This window comes from Sphaeramia orbicularis, chromosome 7 (genome assembly GCF_902148855.1).
Source record: "Sphaeramia orbicularis chromosome 7, fSphaOr1.1, whole genome shotgun sequence".
Classification (NCBI taxonomy): domain Eukaryota; kingdom Metazoa; phylum Chordata; class Actinopteri; order Kurtiformes; family Apogonidae; genus Sphaeramia; species Sphaeramia orbicularis.
The window spans coordinates 26,642,824-26,660,236 of NC_043963.1; the positions used below are offsets into that span (position 1 = coordinate 26,642,824).

The 17,413-nt window shown below is 41.0% G+C and overlaps 1 protein-coding gene across 9 annotated transcripts in view; it reads left to right on the forward strand.

Moving 5' to 3' along the window:
* anks1aa (ankyrin repeat and sterile alpha motif domain containing 1Aa) overlaps positions 1–17,413 on the forward strand; it is a 75,193-nt gene that overhangs the window by 10,574 nt on the left and 47,206 nt on the right. For 8 of the 9 annotated variants that reach the window (XM_030138557.1, XM_030138558.1, XM_030138560.1 and 5 more), the window contains exons 2-12: positions 943–1,023; positions 1,225–1,381; positions 3,468–3,530; positions 12,850–13,146; positions 13,855–13,930; positions 14,472–14,573; positions 14,668–14,754; positions 15,249–15,418; positions 15,661–15,723; positions 16,218–16,350; positions 17,123–17,166. In XM_030138557.1, the coding sequence (XP_029994417.1) occupies positions 943–1,023; positions 1,225–1,381; positions 3,468–3,530; positions 12,850–13,146; positions 13,855–13,930; positions 14,472–14,573; positions 14,668–14,754; positions 15,249–15,418; positions 15,661–15,723; positions 16,218–16,350; positions 17,123–17,166 (1,273 nt within the window). The remainder of the gene's footprint in view (positions 1–942; positions 1,024–1,224; positions 1,382–3,467; positions 3,531–12,849; positions 13,147–13,854; positions 13,931–14,471; positions 14,574–14,667; positions 14,755–15,248; positions 15,419–15,660; positions 15,724–16,217; positions 16,351–17,122; positions 17,167–17,413) is intronic. The other variant, XM_030138566.1, reaches the window with a different exon arrangement.

Below are 17,413 nucleotides of genomic sequence, written 5' to 3' on the forward strand. Positions count from 1 at the left end.
GCTTCAGTTTTTATATGGTTTTCTATAATATATCAAAGGCTATGTAAATATGAAAAAAAGCGGACTTCTCTTCTTTAAAAAGCGTCCTCTATTCATGATTGATTCAGTGTGAGGCCCACTGGTTTTGCTCCCATTCTCTTTCTGTTTGTGTAATGATTCTGGACTCTGGATATTTGGTTCACCAGTGCTGGGATTTCCTTGTCACATGATTTATTTAGGTGGTGTTAAGGTCCTTCAGAGTGCCTCACATCTCAGTCCTGGCTCTCCATCTCACCAGACATCCTTTAGCTTCTTAACCCCCCCACCCCCGTCCTCCACTTATGCTCCTTCAGTTGTCATGCTTTTTTCTTCACACAGCATACAGCATTTTTTTTTGCAAATTAATAGAAATGAACCATCTGAGCTGACAGCTGAGTTCTGTTTGCAGTGAATGAGAGTGATAGGATAGCGCTGTGGCTGCCCTACCCTTAACCTCGCCTCTTCAATGACCTTTTGGTTACTGTCAGGTGTTTTGTTGTAGCATATACTGAGCACAAGCCTACTGTACTTCGAAGCTTGATATTGAATGATCAGGCCGAGTTACTGTAAACTAGACAGAATTAGCTCATCGTAGCCGCTGCCCTTTAGTGATAGTGTTTCTTTTCCTTCCTGTTTTCCTGGTTCGATGACGCTGCTGGCGAGTCCCTCTCCATTCCTGTCCTATTGCTCTCATTTTTCTTAACACAGGCTGACTGTGTTAAGGTACGCCCACAGCAGGTTACAGGTGTACAAGTGAACTGTGACAGAATTAAAAGTCAGCTCTGGGACCTGAGATAGCAATCAGAGCAGACGCAGTCACTCCCACCATTTACAGACTTTATATAGGGATAGGCAGTGTTTGTTTGGGTGTGTGTGTGTTTTTAAGTGTTTTACAATCCTAACAATCCTTTCTGCTCTTAACAGTATCTGGAGAGGCCCCAATGTGAATTGTGTGGACAGCACCGGATACACACCTCTCCATCACGCCGCACTGAACGGACACAGGTAAGTCAGTACTAAATATTGTCTGAGTTGGTTTCCCCTCTGCTTTTTATGCTCTGCTTTAAATAAAAGGACTCACAGTTAAGCGTCCCACCGGGGATATAAAACTATTGATCGCCTGTTTGCTGAGCCCATGCGTATTTATTAGTGCAGGTTATGCTCTCGGCTCCTCCTGACCCGTTCTGTTCCTTCATTCGTCCACAGTGAGGTGGTGGAGCTGCTGCTACGAAACGAGGCCTTGACCAACATTGCTGACAACAAGGGCTGCTACCCGCTCCATCTGGCTGCGTGGAAGGGGGATGAACATATCGTCAAACTACTCATTCACCAAGGACCTTCGCACCCCAAACTCAACGAGCAGGTCTGACATCACTTTGACGTATATCTTTGTGCTTGTGTGTGTCTAAGACTATGTTCACACTACAGGTCTTAATGCTAAATTCCGATTTTTTTCCTGAGATACAATATTTTTTGCATGGTTGTTCACATTATAATTGAAATGCGACTACCATCAGACATATTGTTTGAACAGTCTACGGTTTTGAAGTGACCCGCATGTAGGGCTGTGCGATTAATAAATTTTAAATCAAAAAGGGAAATTGTCATCTCTCTCACACCTCCAGGCTACCTTAGGCTCTTCCTCCTACCTGTGAAAGCGCCTCAGAGCAGTCTTTCACAGAAGTCCATGTAATGACCATGGACCTTAAATCTGTTATGGGCCCACAGTAGTGATACCAATGTAAGCCGTGGTTCACACATGGATCCAACCAATTCAAATATAACTGCATGGGGATCACTCATCTTACGTTGTCCATGCACGGATCTTTGCCGTACCGTCTTCTTCCGATCCGGGTCCAGATTGCGGGGCAGCAACCTCAGCAGAGTAGCCCAGACAGCCCTCTCCCCAGCTACGTCCACCAGCTCCGGGGAATCCCGAGGCATTCCCAGGCCAGAGATATATATATATATATATATATATATATAAAATCCCTCCAGTGTGTCCTGGGTCACGCACGGATCCCCCAGTTTAAATATAACCACATGGGGATCACCCATCTTATGTGGTCCATGCATGCATGCACGACTGATGCCTGTCACTGTCTTACACTGGTATAACTTCTGTGGGCCCATCATGGAATTTTCAGAGATTCTGTGATACTATCACAGATTTGAGGTAGGGAGCAGAGCCTTGCATTGCGGGCTGCACATGAAAACAACATGCTGACTTATGTTGTCTTTTGGAGTTTTACCCAAAATTCGAAATTGAAAATCAAGTTTTAAAATGAAAAAAAATTGAGATTTTATTTCTGGCCAAAATTGTGCAGCCCTACCTGCATGTGCAGAAGAAGATGTGACATCACACACAGCACACAGAAGTAAATATGGATCTGGCCTAGTTCCACCTCCACCAGCATAGAATTGTGACGTCTGTTGCATGTCAGTTTCGTAAAAATCAGATGAAATGCGACATGACCGTTAAGACTGAAGTTGCATTGCAAAACATTGGATATGTATGTGATTTAGGACCACATATGTAGACAGAATTCGATTTGTGCTGCTCAGACTGTCATAAAAAATCTGATATGGGTCACATATGGACAAAATCCCGATTTCAACCACTTTTACCTGCATTGTGAACATATCGTTAGTTTTTATATTTCAGTTTTCAGACTCCATGATGGTTGTATCTTGAGACATGACAAGTCTGTAGTGACGACAGCATAAATTTAAACTCATCTTTCTCCAAATGTGTTTTTAAATGAAATGACGCTTCTAGTGTCACATTTATATAACAAAGGATTTATATTTCAGCCACTGTACCCTTTAACAATAATCAGTCACAGTTGAGTTAAATAGAGGTTATTATTAGCAACAAAATGCAACGTTAAGGTATTAATATCAAATTATAGTTCAGCATGGCATGTCTGATTTAATTTGCTCTACATCTAAAATATGACAGAGTGTGACCAGAATGCCTTAACATCAGTGCATTGTGTCTATTTTAACTTAATAATGTGACACTGAAAGTGCTTTTGCTATTGTGTCAACTGCTTGTTTGCCCTAACCATTTTAACAGTTTAACTCTTATCATATGTATGATATCATTTTGGTTGCTTACGGCACAGACAGCCTCCAGACTGGCATCATTTCATTTCGTGTCTGTTCTGTTTGGGATGCAGAGAAATGACCCATTTTGAGCTTAAATCAGAACATTTATCCAACAACAGCACCCTTCACATGTCTGCCGGTAAAGAAATGTCTGTCTCATTTTGTGTCATTTCTCTCGGCCTCTTTATGACATCTGATTGTTCATTAACTCAACTCTGATATTTTTTTTTCTCCCTTTTATCTTTAGTTTGCCTCATTTGTGATCATCATTCATTCGTTCATTGCTTGTCTCAACCGAAATCATCGGCCTATCTTCTCTCCCCCCCTCTCCCCCCCAGACCTCTGTAGACCATAAAGAGTTCAAACGCTGTGGGCCCTTTGACCCCTATATTAATGCCAAGGTGTGTACACAGTGCTACCAGAACATTTCCTTTTAAAGTGCCCCCTTGCTTTCTTGCTGTATTGGCTTGCTGTGCTTGGGTTTGCTTTGTTGCTGCTGCTTGCGGAGCTGCTGTGCTGCAAAGATATGGAGAGGCTTTTAATTTTCGTCATTATCAGTGAATCTCTGTCTTCTGACTTTGTACTCGCATTCACATGAGAGCCAGCATTTTGTCAATAATGCATCATAATAAACCTTCCATTATGTAACTAAGAATCTTGGTTAAACAGTATAATATTATTGTAACAGCCGGTGATGTGTGAGTATCTGCATGGCTGTTTTGTTTTGGGGTTTTTTTTTTTTTGTCAGAGGGTGAAAAAAAGATTTAGTAGAAGCTCAACTTGAAAACTTGCAAAATATGCTGCGTTGAAGCACTGCAGTTGTTGGCACTACCGAGCCGGCAGCAGGAGAAAATATTGACTGATGCAAACCACACTATCAATAAAGCAACAACAACCATTACAGTATTAAAAAGTCAACAGTGGAGGTTAGAAAGATGGAGTAGTTTACAAGAAATCTGTAAGACGTGCCATCAGCATACAGCAAGTTATTGGATGATTTTATAATTGTGTGAACTATAAGTATACCGTTTTAATAATTTTTTTTTTTACAATATAGCCTATATTTTTCAGATTTAACATATGCAGCATTTAGGATTAAACAGTGCTGTAAACATTAGTTATGTATCTCTATTAAGTAAAAGTATAAATCCTCCCACCCACACCCAAATAAAAATTAGCTGAAATTTGGGCATCCCTAACATTTTACCATTTGATTATTCATGCACATCCCTAATATTTAATCTATAATACTTACCCTGAACCACATCACATCTTGAATACAGTGTATGGTCACAACCCACTAAACTAGATGGGATTTAATTCATAACAAGTGGTGCCAGGCACAACAAACCCCGCCCCTCGCACATATTTCACCCATTATAAGTAAATGGGAAGATTTTAAAAATTCATAAAAAATTTTAACTTTGTCCTTCTTTTCCCAAAATGTAATGAGATCTGTTCTGGGTCACTGGCAATTTGTAAACTAAATTTGGTATGAATTCAACCAATAGTTTTGCTGCTAGAGTGTTAAAAAAACAAACAAACTGAACCAAAAACAGTACCCCTTGCCTCCCCTTTGGGGAGGGTGGGGTAATAATCCAAAATTGCTTTATATTTGTTCTTCATATTTCTAGAAATTCACCTGTATTCTAAGTGATTTGCATTGAGATCCACTGAATGATCAGATTTAATGACTAGCTTTAAACCAGTGAAATCAAATAGAATTGAAAGCAAAATACATTCACTGAGAATTCGATCAGGGTACAACCACTTGAAAATTCCATCTGCTTTTGGGACATTCCAGAAGCATCTTTATAAGTGCAACTTTATGTTTTATTTATATGGAATATGTACATTTGTCAGTTCAGCAACCACTGCAGCATGGATGGTATTAACCTCACGGTTAGAGCTGTGAAGAGAACATGTGAACATATGGGCTGTTCCATGATTGCATTTTCAGCAGGCAGAGTTAGAAACCCACCCAGGCCTGCAGATACAGCAGCATACTATTTTTGAACATTGTCACAGTTTCCCTGGTATAATCTTCTTAGTGATGTGATGGGGAGGCTAGTTTTCTTTAATGTCTGCTTCGGCTATATTTTACTATATAGGCTCCTAGAATATAAATGTAGCCTGCAGTGGTTGTGTTCTTTTTACTGGATTTCTCCATTTACTCTGTTTGATGGATTTAACATTAAGTCTTGTGGTTTATTGAAATTACCATTGATGTCTTAATGTAAACACTTCCAGTATAGTTTTCGGAGCCACTACCTGGTCATGTGCCTGAATAATTGATGCCTTGATATGAATAAATCAAAAACACGGGTGCAGTGTGGATGCTCTGGGCCTGGTTGTGGTCATGCTTGATGGCATCATGTGACTAAGTGGGCGGGGTGGATCCTTCCTCCCTTCACATTTCACTCCAGGACCAGAGAGCCAAGTCATGAGGAGGAGGAGGATGGGAAGTTGTCAGTGTACCAGTCTCTGTGCATCAGCATCAAACACAGATTTCCTTGCTGTGTTGGTGTGTGTGTGTATGTAAATGGATGCATTAGCCCCTCCTCTTCTTGCCTTGTGCATGTGAGGTTGCATTGAGAGAAAGAGATGGGATGTTGTCATAGTAACAGTGTCATGGTTTAATGGGCGTGAGTGACCCAGCGGAGAGATGTGGTGTTTGCGTGGAGACGGAGTCAGACATGAAAGGTGTGTGTGATGAGGCTTAGCGAGGGAAGAAGGAGCAGGTTTAGTGGACCACTTGAATCCTCAGTTTGAACCAAGTCCAATACTTTCAGGAAGCGATGGGGTCTGCAGTGTGTTTGCAACATTGATGTTTCTGATTACTTGGGGATGCAAGGAGACTTACCCATTGCAGAATCTGACCCAGACTGACCCCACCATCTGAATATTAGCACTACACAGGGGTACTACCAGCTGTTCCAGTCTGGAAGTGTAGAAATATATAAAATATTTAACTAAATAAGACTTCAGTTACATTGCAGAGAGCTTTAATGTTTATTGCCATGATTGATCAGCCTTATTTTTGTCGATTAAATGTACGGTTTTAGTTGACTGTCATAATCTAATTAATTATATCATGATTTCCCTGCAGAGACAGTGTAAAAAAAATTCATCAAGAGGCTAGTTAAACACATCAACAGTACAAAATCCCTCAAAATATTGAAAAAAGACAAAGAAGATGGATAGCTTGTATAATATTTTTTTTGCTTAGTCAACATTAGAGCTGAATTACTAATGCAATTTCAATCAAAATGTCAGCCTGTGCAATTAAGAAACTGCAGAAGTGTGCAGTTTGATTAGATGGAAAAATATGCATGTTGGAATATGTGAACCTATTAGTAGCAGCATATTAGAAATAAAGAAATGACCAGTCAGTCACTGTTTAGACAGTGGTGCTTGTGCAGTGTGTGTGGGCATGACCATTTGATGTGTAGACCAGGTGAAATGGAACCAGCCACCACCTCTGTTTTATGAAGATGTTTTAGATCCATAATCGCAAATTGTCTATGTATATTTTGGCATTTTTGTACCTTCAGTAATGAGAATTGTAGAGACATTATACAAAAACAGGCTAAGAACGAAGGTAATTGACATGCAAAAATGATTGCCTGGACCACAGGGAAAAAGAAATGAAAAATAAAACTGGATGATGGTATGATGATCCCAGTTCTGTAATATCCACAAGCAGTCTTCACTAGATAATGTTAATGCAGGCTTGTATTGACCTCTTTATTTGTTTGTTGTATCTTCTATAAATGACTCCATAATGAGTTAGAGCACAGACTCATATCACGCTACCTTTCTCTCAGGCTTCATGCTCTAATATAGGTCACATGTCTAATGTAATGTATGTTTAGATGAGTTACTCTGACCAAGGCTCAGATGTCCAGGAGCTGCTCCATTTACTTGAATTACTACCATGCATTCTACATTATCCTGGGTCTAAAAATAGTTTTTAAGGGAAAATAGAAAAACAATATTTCATAAAAAAATACAGAAATAACAGCAAAAGTTCATGCATTATTTTATTGGTTTTGTGCATTTCTCCCTGGTTTTCTGTCAGGCTTGGTGTACAGTCTTTCAGGGGGCTGATGAAAGGAAAGTTTCTGATAGCAGAAGCAGAAATAATTCTTTTAGACTTGGTCACCTCATTATCAATGGAGCAGAGTTTCCCCTCCTTCCTCTAGGCACAGCGCTTGCAGTCTGCCAGAGAGCTCATTTATCCCCTCTGTCTGTCACTTCAGTGTGCAGCTTTTCCCTCAGCAGCACATCATACCCCCTCCCCTTACCTTCTGCTCTCAGCTCGTCCTCCAGGACTTGTCACTGTCGTGCCAAGAAATGGCTGAAGCACATATGAAGAGTCCTTTTAAGGGACGTCCTTTTATTTAACAGTAGAATCAACTCCTGTCTTCACTGTCACACCATCACCTTTGGTAATTTTTTGAACGGTGCGTCTTTGATACCAGTTCTGTTTGTTTCTCGAGTGGGAGAATTTCAGATTAGAGTTTGTATCTTAAATCTTATAGGCTTTTAGTTAGCTGTTTTTGCAAAGCTTGTCTCATTTAATTAAGTGGAATACAGAGGGGGGAAACCAATCTTTCCTGTAAAAGGAAGAAAAAGTCCACTGTATGGAGAATTATGGTCCATGGCGGGAAGCCAGTCAGACATTCATCTTATTACTGGACTGCAAGGTCTGTTGGTCCAGGAATGTGTGACAGTGAACAAATAAAGATCTATCATTAGATGTATAAGCCTTTATATCAGAATCTCCATGTGCTTTATGCAAAGAACAGTTTTCTGTTTTTACTACTCATGATTTTTCTGAAAGGGGGAGGGGGGTTTGGGGGCTGCAGCAAAAAATAGTTCCTCGAGGGCTGCTAATGCTGAGGCTCAGTGGTTTATCTGTAGACCTGTTTTGTCCATGCTGCACAATTCTGCACTGCCAATGATACTTTCTTTTAAATTACTTGTTTTGTTTCCTTGATAGTCCATTTAAACCCAATTCATTATACTCAGCAATGTTATATTTCACTCAGACTAGAAGGAGTAGATTCACAATTGAGTCACATTTTCAAGCTCTCTGCACCTCTATAAAGCAGCTGTCCAGTGCATTCTGTACTGTAATTTATGTAGTCATGATCATGTATTTTGCAGCTGTATAATCCACAGCCTTTGTGTATTATGCCACAAATGCTGAGGGAACCCTCCATGTGTTTGTATGAATGCACAAAATCCAGAGGGATGTCAGTCTGTGTGACAGTGGACACAGGCATGCAGCGAGCATGGGCAGCCCTTTGGCACACAAGCTGCAACAGCTGCTCAGCCCACCCCTCCACCACCACCCACCACTACTACAACCACTACCAGGGGCCCGGGTGATGTAACCGCTGCCTCGCTGTGCCGCCAGCCTGCACATCACGTGACGGAGGTCGCTCGTCAAAACGCGTTACCATCTCTGAGGCCCAGGTTGTGAGAATCATAACATCCTCCCGTTTCTACTGTTTCCGTGCCGCTCTGCTTGCCTTTGTGAATATTGTGCAGCACGAAAACACGGAGTGTAATCTCCAGATGTTCCAGGTTAGGGCAGGGTTTATCAATCAGCAGCAGACACCAGTAGTGATTTTAATCTGTTCTTGTTTGAGGTCTAAATCAGGATGTTTCCCTGTCAGGAGCTCCACAGCACAGGCAGGATTTTCATAAAAACATGTACTATCCAGGAAGTCTTGGCTCGGCTCTACTTTATGAATTCTAATCGCCTTCCTAGCATGGCTGCCAGTCATTGGTGCCGTTTTGCATAATAGACTTCAGAGCTCTGTCTTGTTAGCATGATTGTTTGACTGTTCACGTGGTTTGCTGGAACCTGGTTCTAACAGAGTGAGATTTCAAGCAGAAACTCGCCAAACTGAGAGTGAGCACCCTTACAGAAAGCATGAAGACAGGCAGCACAGCACTTATTTTATATTGCAAATGCAGAATCACACTGAGTTTATTGTTGATATTGCTAGTTTTAATAGACTAGTATTTCATTGTGTATACTAATATCTATCACAATACACTTTACATGTTGAAGATCATCCCATATTACTGGTAGATGTGGTTTGTTTTTGCTGCAGTGATAAAAAAACATTAAGAAACATACATGAAAGACTTGGTGAAACAGTTACAGGGACCAAGGAAAAGCATTTATGAAAACATAAATGGCCAAAATATACGGTAAAGAGAGGGAAAATGCATGCTGATGCTAAATGGATAATTATGTAAAGAAAAAACTAGAAAATAGACAGTTATCAATAAGTAAATTGCATTTATTCTGATAATAATTCATCTACTACTGTTGTAAGTTGTTATTGGAGTAAAAATGATGGTGTATCTTAATCTATTCAAAGACTGAGATTGTTTTCTGAATCTCCACCTTATAGTAGGAGTTTGTACTCAAATGGGTCAGTTTTGATGTTGTTTACTTGTGTTATGAGTAAACTGTTAACTTCTGAATGAATTTAGTTAGTTCTTACTTAAATCGCACACAGAGGGAATGTATTTTATGTGATAATAAAGCAAAGGACTGTACAGTACATTTAATTTACCATACACAACCATATTTTTAACAGATATAATGTACTTAGGAACAATTAATTGCCCCATGCAATAATCAGAGATTAGGAGGAATGGATATAAAGTACTTATTGTAATTAAACCGTGAAGCGTTTTCCTTTAAACATGAAAACGAGAGGGAAGTTGAAGGTGGTTGGGTGTTGTTGTCAGGCATTCCTACCGAGGCCCTGCAGTGGCGGCCCCCCTGTGTGCACATCTAATCATGCTTAGCAATGCATCACAAGGGGGAAGAAAAGGTTCTGTGTCACATTGCTGCTTGTTTCCTATCAGTGAGTCAAGTGATCGGTCAGCCATGTTTAATACGATCAGATGCTGGCTGACGCATTACTACAGAGCACAGAGCAAAACAATGCCAACGGAGACACCGATCTTCACATTGGCACTGCCACTGAGTTATTGGATCACTTTACCAGATGGGGTCTTCATTTCTAATATTCTGCATGTCACACTGGTCTGGTTTTCAGCTGTTTAGGAAGTTGTGTGTCAATCATTGTACTGGACGTGCACTTTGTTGAGTACTAAGATGACAGACCTGCATACTTAAGGAACTGAATCATGCTGATGTAATGTAATGAGTGTGTGTCCGCCTGTTGAAATCACCCAAATACACATAAATCTCTCTTAAGATGCTTGATGGTACGTCACAACTCAAATCCAGCTTCCCCTTTGTTATGTGTGGTCCGGCTTTTTTCTGTGGATGTGACTTTTTGCGTATTTAAAACAAATCTCACAACGTCAGCTGATTTATTTTTAGGCAAAGAGAATATTGCTGAAAGTAATGAAATCCCAAATCTAACTGATGAAACGGTCCAGGCAGTAAAAACCTATTTGCTTTGGTTTATTTCTCTATTGGAAGGCGGTTTTGAAAGGTCTTTCTGTTTGTTTTGTTCGCTTAGTTTACCCAAGGCAAGAGTTTTTCTCAGCCAGCCCCCTGCTATTGATAGGCAGGTGTCGTTTTGTTTCTCTAAGCTCCTCCTCCTTTTTTCCCTGTTCAGGCTCTGACCTGCTTTGCCAGAATAGCATGATATGCTCTCACTCTCTCCTCTTATCTCCCACAACAATCCTGCCTTTTTCCCCTCCTCACAAAAGGAAATACCTGCTGATCCCATCTGGCGTCAGGTCTTTGCAAAAGCCTCGGCGAAGGGGCTACTGACACCTGTCTGAAACAGCCCTGTTACCCCCCCACCCCCACATGATGTCTTGTCTTCAGTGGCACAGCTGGCACGCTCCTGTGGGAGTCACCCAAACCTGGCATCATGCGTGTCCATGTGGGTCTTCTCACACCAGCTGTCAGCCCTTTGTAGGTGGCTCTGAGTCTGGAATGACTGACTCTCGGAGCATGTGGTTCTACAATAGCTGGAACTTTCTGACACACCCAGTCATACATAAAATTTGTCCCAGAGCCAAAGAGCTGCATGGTTAAACAGGCTGTAAACACGTATTGCCAGGAATCACGTTCGCTGTTGTGTCACACCTTTAAATGATTGTGAGCAGTGATTGTAATACTCTTTTGCGCACTGTCACTTCCAGTATTCGATGTTGTGGTCTGCATCGTGCAACACAATCTTGTAATGACTATCCATGTTGTCATCGTGTGTAAGTAGTTTCGACTGGTCATGAGATTGTTTCCACACCATCATCTCAGTCAAGTGTGTGAACTGTAGGGTTTGCCCCCTGCTGGCTATTGGGTGGAAAGACTCTTAATAGCACTGAAGTTCTCAATGAGACATCGATCTTGTGGCTACATGTGAGTCATTAGATCCAATAAACACTACTTATTGACTTTGCTTTGTAATTAGTGCTTTCAGTAGTTTTAAATCTGTGTTTCTCTTCAACACATATTATTTTTTAATTCCCCTGGTAATGCACATGTTATGGGAAGAGTTTAAGACTGGATAAAGTATATTTGTTTGGAGTATTTCTTTTTAGTATTCTTCAGGGCCACAGTTAGTGCATTTTTTCTCTCTGTCATATAGTGGAGCAAGTTTTTTTTTGTCTGGTGTATCCCTAGAGCACAGTAAAATAAATTCTGCTTGTGTGGCCTGAAAATTAAATACTACACTAACAATTACGTTTAAGTGTCTACTGTAACAGACACTGTTGTCACAACTGCAGCATGTGTTGTTAAAAGATTCCAACTAACTGTCAGCTACATTTACTCATAGCAGCATAACATTAGTGTTTAACCCTGTTTGGTTGTTCTTTTTTTTCTTAACAAATACATCTGGATTCATGTGATATATTTTATTAAATCTTCTTTACAAATACACCCTTGCAGCTGCGGGTCGTACGCCGCTATATTCTACATCTCCTGCTTCTAATCCAGTTATGCAGTACAAAAATGGTTGTTTTAATAATATCACAATTATAAGCCAAAAATGTGTCCCTCATCATCCTCTTGCATCAAACCACCCTAGAAACTCAACCATCATTTTCATCCTAAGGTTCTCATCACAGTAAGCAGATTAGGATGTACCCTATGTGGCTTACTCAGATGCCAAAAACTTTACAGAATGTGGAAATGCATCATCTCTTCCCCATGATTGTCTAAGACACTTGTAAACTCCCATGACTGTTGCAGTTCAAGTGGCATGATTAGCAAATCACACAGGGGGGGAAAAAAGAAAAATACGAACAGGGCAGGTTTCATTCTTTGCAACATGGTAATGCTGTCTGACCTCTTCTCCTGGTGGCCTATGTCTCTGCTAATTCCCCGCCTGCCTGGGTGCCTCTTCTCCCGTTGCTCCTGGCGACCATTCCAACTCCTATTTTCATCAGTCCATGCACGTCTGCCATCTCCCCTGTTCCTGCAGGTTTCACTAAGTGCTTCATCATGGTGCAGGGTGCTTTTTCATTATCTTCAATCTGCTAAACTGGTGGGCTCTATGCGCTGATTGGTGTAACCCTGCAATAACTCCCCCCTGACTCACATATTGTCATGTCTCTGTTGCAACAACTATGGTATTAATCACCTAGCTTCCACTGTGTTTGCTGGTGTCTTCTTATGCTGCTTCTCACCTGTTTGTGTGCCCCCCCTGTCTTTTTTCTTCCCCACCTTCCCACTCTTTTGCCCTTTGGTTACTCCAACAGAACAACGACAATGAGACACCGTTGCACTGCGCCGCACAGTACGGTCACTCCCAGGTGGTGCGGCTGCTTCTGGAGGAGCTGACAGACCCCACTATGAGGAACAATAAGTTCGAAACCCCACTGGACCTGGCTGCTCTGTACGGCCGACTAGAGGTAGTGAAGCTGCTGCTCACTGCCCACCCTAATCTGCTAAGCTGCAACACCAAGAAACACACACCGCTGCATCTCGCCTCTCGAAATGGACATCTGTCTGTAGTGGAGGTGCTGCTGGACTCTGGCATGGACATCAACTATGAGGTGTGTGTGTCTTTTCATACTTTAACAGTATGTGGGTGAGCATGAGTGTGCAACTGTTTCTTAATATACTGTCTTGGCCCAAATCATGTTGGGTAACTTAATCTGTTCTTGCAGCACTTCCTCTCACTACTTCCTACTAAAGCTATGAGATTAAATGTAAAACTCTTAAGCTCACAGTCTGCAAAAGAACCACTGTGCTATCAAAGCAGAGATGCCCTTGCTCCCCCTGGTGGGCCCTGTGGCTCAGACTCTGTACCAAACTGTGCCATCCATCTGTCTTGAGATGCCTTTTCCTTTTACTCTGTCCTCTTTTCCTGTGAATTAAGGGTAGAGAGTCTTTTCGGTGTCCTTCAGGCCGCGCTTCCTGCAGGTTTCAATTAGCATGGCCCTGTGAGCTGGAAAATGCTCTGCTTTGATTCCTCAACCAAAAAATTGTGGGTAGCAAAGTGGACTGGGTAGTGGGCATAAATGATTGTTGTCATAGTCCATTTCTTCATGTTAAAATGTGAGTGTTGGAAAACGCCGGCTGCTGGTTTACTAATCCTCATCCGTGTAACAACAGCACAAGGAAATTAAAATGCAGATGTCGCTGATGGTATTGCACAGGCCTTTTGTTGTCTGATTTGTGCCACACTAAGGGTTTTTGTTCTCTCGCTGTCTCATTAATATCTACGCCACTGGCCTCTGATGTCTTTGTTTTCTGCCCAGACGGAGAAAGGCAGTGCCCTTCACGAAGCAGCCTTGTTTGGGAAAACTGATGTCGTACAGAAACTCCTCAGTGCAGGTCAGACTTCACATGAAACACGGACTATTCTATAAACCAGGGTTCTGTTGTTAAAATCTCTAAACTCTAATAATCGGAATTCTAGGCCTCATAATGTAAGAAAAAAATGTTGAACTTTGGGTATAGAGGCGCATCAGAAAGTCAGGAAAACATATAAGAGCATTAAAAACACCAGCAAATGCTTGTATCACTCAGTATTGTTCTGTGTTCAGAAGATTCAAATATATTTTACTGTCAATTCACTAGATGCATAGGACAGAGAATTGAGATACCATTTCTCTCATCTTGCTATTTAATGCCATACAATTTAAAAAAAGAATAACAATAAATAACTGGTATAAAAGATAAACACCAGGCACTAAAATCACTAAGGTCTGGCCTCAGCACAATAAAACATACAATTGTTGTTCTCACTATTGGTTCTGAAAAGTCTTAGGTTTAACTCACCAGCTGAAACATTGTTAAAAGTCATTTAAAATCTACAATTCACCACATAACTCTCAGCTGTTTTCCATGCTGAATGTTTTTGGTTGCGTTGCAGGTATTGATGTGAATATTGTCGACCAAAAGGGCCTGACAGCGCTGGACACTGTCAAAGACATGCCCTCTCAGAAAAGCAGACAAATAGCCGCTCTTATTCAAGGTAAATGTCATATGAGGGGAAGGGGTGTGAGTAGATTTCTCCCTAATTTCACGTTAATTGACTGCGGTACAATCTTCGGCCTGTTTCTTTACAGGTCACATGGCTGGAAAACCCCCTGACATTGACCTCCCCCCTCCACCTATCCCTCCGCCTCAAGAGAGTCCCAGCCCAAGGAAAAAGGGTAAGTTTCCTGAATATCTGAAGAAAGTCAAGAGGAGTAACAGAACAGGTTTTTATCAGGCCCACATGGAATGGAATGGGATTTCACAGAACATTCTTTAGATTTTATTGCAGGTTTTGAACAAAAGTGATTTTATCATATCTGACCCTTTTGTAAATGTTTAACAGTTATTTGTTGCTTTGAGTTGACATTAATATTAAAAGAATCAATATCAAAATTAATATTAAACCAATGAACTGGCGATTTGTCCAGGGTGTACCCCGCCTTCGCCCCTATGTAGCTGGGATAGGCTCCAAGTGACCCCCGTGACCCTAGTGAGGATAAAGCGGGTTCAGAAAATGAATGAATGAATATTAAACCAAAAACGCCAAGTAGAAGATTTATTTAGCCTTCTAGGATGAGTTTCATTCTGCTTCATTTGTTATTATTGTAAACTTTTTTCACTTATATTCCATTTTACATGTGCATCTTTACATCTCGAACCCCTGTTTTAGGTGATCTGGAGAAGGTGAGTGAACTGATCTCAGGACTGGCCCCAGGACCTGAGGAGGAGAGCCCATACGAGGCTCTGTTCGAAGCCACCTCCTGCCACTCTCTGGACAGCCTGACCAGTGGGAAGTCCTCAGACAGGGACTCTGGACGTCCAGATAGTGAAGCTGGAAAGGTGAGTTGTAACAGGCCCAGTCTAACATCTGTGACTCTGTGTTGAGCTTGTCCTGGGGTCTTAAAAAGATGAAATGCAGAACTCCCACTAGAGGGAGATAGTGGTCCTTGATCTACATCACTGAGACACAACATAGTGACTTTGCATTGCATTTCTTAACATTTGATCTTCCAATTAACTTGTTATAACATGGTTAGCAACTTTATATATATGTTAAATCTAATCATTCTTCTCACTTACAGAAGGATCGTCTGGTCCACTCATCACATCCCGGTCCTGGTCATGAGGAGGAGATGAGCTCAGAGGTGAGGAGTTGAAGATGTAGATTAAAGATTAGGTTGTTTCAACAGTTTTGGATGTAGACATATTGACACCAGAAAACCTTATATTAAATCTAGTTTTCTCAGGCTGGATGTAATTATCTGCCATTGAGAGTGGCAACACTTGATTACTACAACCACTTACATGAATTTTTTTTTTATGGCTTGTGCCCAAAGTGACTTATTAATAAATATCAGTGGCATAAAAGAGGGAGAAGTGAAGCGTAGGAGGAGATGACTAAAGCTTTGGGACATTAGGGAAGGATTTTTATCCCACCCCAAACCAATTTCCAGTTGTCCATTTCCTTGCAGATGCAGCTTCTCTTATTGCAGGTCTCCTCTACAGCTGTGATCAATACTGTTGTATAATGGAGGTTATTTCCAAGCCATTTGTCCACTGGCTTTCTGCTTAAATTTTTGCTTTCCCTAAACTTTCTGCTTTCATTTTCTGTCTTTCTTTCTTTCTTTATTTCCTTCAGGCCCTATACACTAACAGCAGTATTGATGAGAGAGGAGAGCCGGTGGAGGAAGAGGAGGATCACACATATGAGTTGTTGCTGACTGCGCAGACCAAAGTCCCTCCCCCCAGCCACGAATCACAATCCCATAAAGGTAATTCCCAATAGAATTGGAAATTGTACCAAAAAAATACTTTTCATGCATGCTTAAAGTGTATTTTTATAAACTGCTTACTCCTAAGTTTTCTCGGGGCTATAGTAGTTCTTCTAAAAGTCCACTTCTGCTGTCTCAACATAGAAGAACCTGATATATTTCTGCCCCATCTTTGTATTTGTTGTAAATGTGTGTGCTGTATGTAGGGAGACCTTCCTTAGTTGTGGCTGGTGAATGGCACCACATGTAATTGGATTAAATGGGATTAAATTAGGGGGCCATTTTGATCCCTAGCTGTTGATGTAGATGTTTTAAAACCATCCCCCTGGGCCTTTCAGCTTAGTCAGCTTCACTAACGCCATTAAAAAAACGTCACTGAGCTGAAGGCATGGACTTTAATCGGTGATGTCATCACCGCTTTCCTATGCGGATAAATGATGATATTTTAACATTTCTACTCTTGGATATATCGAGCAATGTATTTTTTATATGTTTTAAAACTGCTTTATAATGTCTGCACACCCAGCAGTGTATTAACGGCAGGAAGATTAATTTTGATTAGTCTGACTGACTTGGGGCCCATTATACATAATGCATGGTTTTATTATACATCATGTCTTTGGGCATAATGTCCTGACGATCAAAGCTGGTAGTACTTTGTTACTTCAAAGACTGGCTGATCTGTTGAACACTAAATGTACTGATAACCTTTCTTCTTCCCCAGCTGTCCAATAACCCTTTTTTTTTTTGTTTTGTTTTAATATCTTTTCAGATGAGAATACCACTCTTCAGTCTTCCAATAGTGTCCTACCTCAGGTATTTTTGGCTTTCATCTTTTATCCGTAGCCTGTCTCTACATTTAAGATGCATGAAACACAAGTCGTATGCAATAGTTTTCTGTCCTGTGCTGGATTCTTCATTGTCAAAGGACATCATTCCAGCTGGTGTGTGACCTGCGTTTTTTTTTTTTTTTTATCATTACCATATGACCATAGCAAGTTATGCAATGAGGGGAAATGTCTTTTTAGTCACTGACTGAGTCATATGTCAGAGTAAGGCAGAA